Source organism: Limulus polyphemus, unplaced genomic scaffold (genome assembly GCF_000517525.1).
Source record: "Limulus polyphemus unplaced genomic scaffold, Limulus_polyphemus-2.1.2 Scaffold16555, whole genome shotgun sequence".
NCBI lineage: Eukaryota > Metazoa > Arthropoda > Merostomata > Xiphosura > Limulidae > Limulus > Limulus polyphemus.
The window spans coordinates 1-2,875 of NW_013682165.1; the positions used below are offsets into that span (position 1 = coordinate 1).

At 30.9% G+C, this 2,875-nt stretch overlaps 1 protein-coding gene across 1 annotated transcript; it reads left to right on the forward strand.

Annotated features, from left to right (window-relative positions):
* Positions 1-1,643: 1,643 nt before the first annotated feature.
* LOC106477498 (ankyrin repeat and SAM domain-containing protein 3-like) lies at positions 1,644-2,474 on the forward strand (the record flags this gene model as incomplete). Its single annotated transcript, XM_022381062.1, has 2 exons — positions 1,644-1,807; positions 2,333-2,474. Coding segments are annotated over exons 1-2 (282 nt in total), but the record flags the coding sequence as incomplete, so codon positions are not given.
* Between the last annotated feature and the right edge of the window lie 401 nt (positions 2,475-2,875).

A 2,875-nucleotide genomic window follows, 5' to 3' on the forward strand; every position in this document is an offset into this window, starting at 1 on the left:
GGAACCAATGACCTGTGGTATCCAACTATTCATCTCTCATAGTCAACAGGTTAGGAACCACTGATCTGTGGTATCCAAATATTCATCTCTCGTAGTCAACAGGTTAGGAACCACTGATCCGTGGAATCCAAACATGCATCTCTCCCATGCAGCATTCTAGATAATGGATTTTATATGTTAGTTTCTAGAATATTTTACCCTTTGTTGATTAGTTTCAGAATTTATTTTTTCAAGAAAAATGTGTCAGAATCCTATACTTGAAAAGGATATTCCTGAAAACCCTATAGGTTTGTTCTTCATAGAGTAAGTTTTGTGTAGAAGTCTGGTTCAAATATAAGTCAGTTTTAAATATTGTTCAAAGCTATTGAAAATACCACATAAAATACATAACTTAGCAAGTTATTCAATAGAACAGATTAAGATATTCTCCAGAATTAGATAAGATAATTAGAATATTTATGTAATATTCATAATTATCCACCCTACATATATATTGTATAGAGCAATTAGAAAGTTTAGAAATTATCGGGTGTTATAATGATTATATTGGAAAGAAACCTAATTATCGAAAACACTTGTATATCGAGTATTCACAATAACTGGGGTTGGAATACTTAGCTTTCTTCATGCATATGTCATAACTAATGAATCACAAATGTTCAGAGTTTATGGTAGATATTATATTTTTATATAGTGTTATGTATAGAATTAAGCCAGTTAGTTGGACTGCTGAAAAACAATTCCCAAAATAACTTTACTTTTCTGGCAAATAATTATTAATAAGAACATTTGAGTGAGGGCACGGAAGAGGCCTTTTGTGTAATGTTAGGGATCTTCAGACTAAGTGCGATACAATGGACATAGTAATGGTTGAGACACTATTTATACTAGGAATTTACTCGACAACAGCTGGATTATGTTGACGTTTTATGTTCTAGTTCCCTGGCAGTTAAACTTGAAGACAAAATATCTGCAAAGATAGGTTGCATTAGTCTGTATTTAATTTTTTTTTATAAGCATCTTGGTTTTTTTTGTTAGTGTTTCTAATTCTACTAAACTGGTAATAAATGAACTTTGAATAGTGAGAAATAACATCTACTACAATAACATTGAAAATATCATGTTTTAATAATTAATTGGCTCTAATTATACTTGATTATTATTATTATGTAAGATTGCTTATTGTCTTAACTCTTGAAGATTTACTAACCATGGAATTATTGATGGGGTTACATGTGGACCTCGTTTGGTTTTTAAGTACACTTTTCTAAACTATTAATGTACCAAGTTGCTTGGGTCTATGACTTTAGTGGTTATTTTCAATATTACAATTGTTTCTACTGATTGCTGACTAGTTTCATACGTATTATACGTAGAAAGTGATTTCACATAATATTTATGGTTAGTTCCTTACACTGAATGTTGTAACAAAGATTCATTCTGGTGGAGTCACTGGTAATGAACAGACTATAAATATGTTCGTAATTTTGAAGGTTAAAGTTGTGTTTTCTTTTGTATATGAAACACTCCTTATCTGATACAAATATATCTAGAGTTAATTCAATCATGAAGCTGCCGATCTGATAGTTCAACACCTGTTCTCAAACTAAATTACACTCTGGAATAATGAATAAGTATTTCTCTTTTCATTAGAAAACTCACTGTCCATGCCATATCCTGCTGACTTGAAGGCTTTTTTGAATAACATTGGTTTGTCAAAATACTATCCAGTTTTGGAAAGCCAGGATATTGATTTGGATGTGTTTTTAACACTGGATGAAAGCGATCTCGAGAAAGCAGGAATCAAGTATGTCAATTTTTCTGCATTAGTTTCTGTAGATATAGAGCGTAAACACACTGCAGGTGGTAGGCAAGATAGTGAGACGGTGTTTAATTAGACTCAAGTTATACTATTACTGGTAAAGTTAACTTTTTTTATTTAAATCATACTATAGAAAGTAGACACAGTATATTAAAAATACATTTGTTAAAGTTAGGTTTATTTCATTCTCTTATGTTGTAGACAACTTAACAAAAATTGGTACTTGTAAGTTAGAAACTAGGTTTGGTAGAAATTAATAGTCTAAGCATTAACTAGAGAATAAGCTTTTCTTTTAGTCACCCATACTTAAATAGGATTTGAATAATATGTAATTATACATACTTTCAAGATAAAAAACAGTACATACTGGCCAGTAGAAGTAAACACAAGATCTTTAGTTAATTCTCTTTTTATTCTAAGGCAAAAACAGTTTTTAGGATACAGTGAGACTGTTTTTCTGCTAATCTGTGTTTAGTGTGAGCTGAAAGTTTCATCTCTTTCTTTATTGAGGCTCATTGGTCCGAAGAGGAAGATGTCGGCAGCTATTAGCAGGTGGCACAAAAATGCTCCCTTGATTGGTACTCCTGAAGAACAGGTGTATGCAAACTATATGAGTAACCAAGTAGAAAAACTGGAACAGGAACTAGAGAAGGTACATTTTGTTCATTCTAATTTCTTTTTTTTTTGTTAAACAGTTGAATTACAGCAACTAGAGAAGGTACATTTTGTTCATTCTAATTCCTTTTTTTTTTGTTAAACCGTTGAATTACAGGAACTAGAGAAGGTACATTTTGTTCATTCTAATTCCTTTTTTTGTTAAACCGTTGAATTACAGCAACTAGAGAAGGTACATTTTGTTGATTGTAATTCCTTTTTTTGTGAAACAGTTAAATTACAGGAACTACAGAAGGTACATTTTGTTCATTCTAATTCCTTTTTTTTTGTTAAACAGTTAAATTACAGGAACTAGAGAAGGTACATTTTGTTCATTCTAATTCCTTTTTTTTTGTTAAACAGTTGAATTACAGGAACTAGAGAAGGTACATTTTGTTC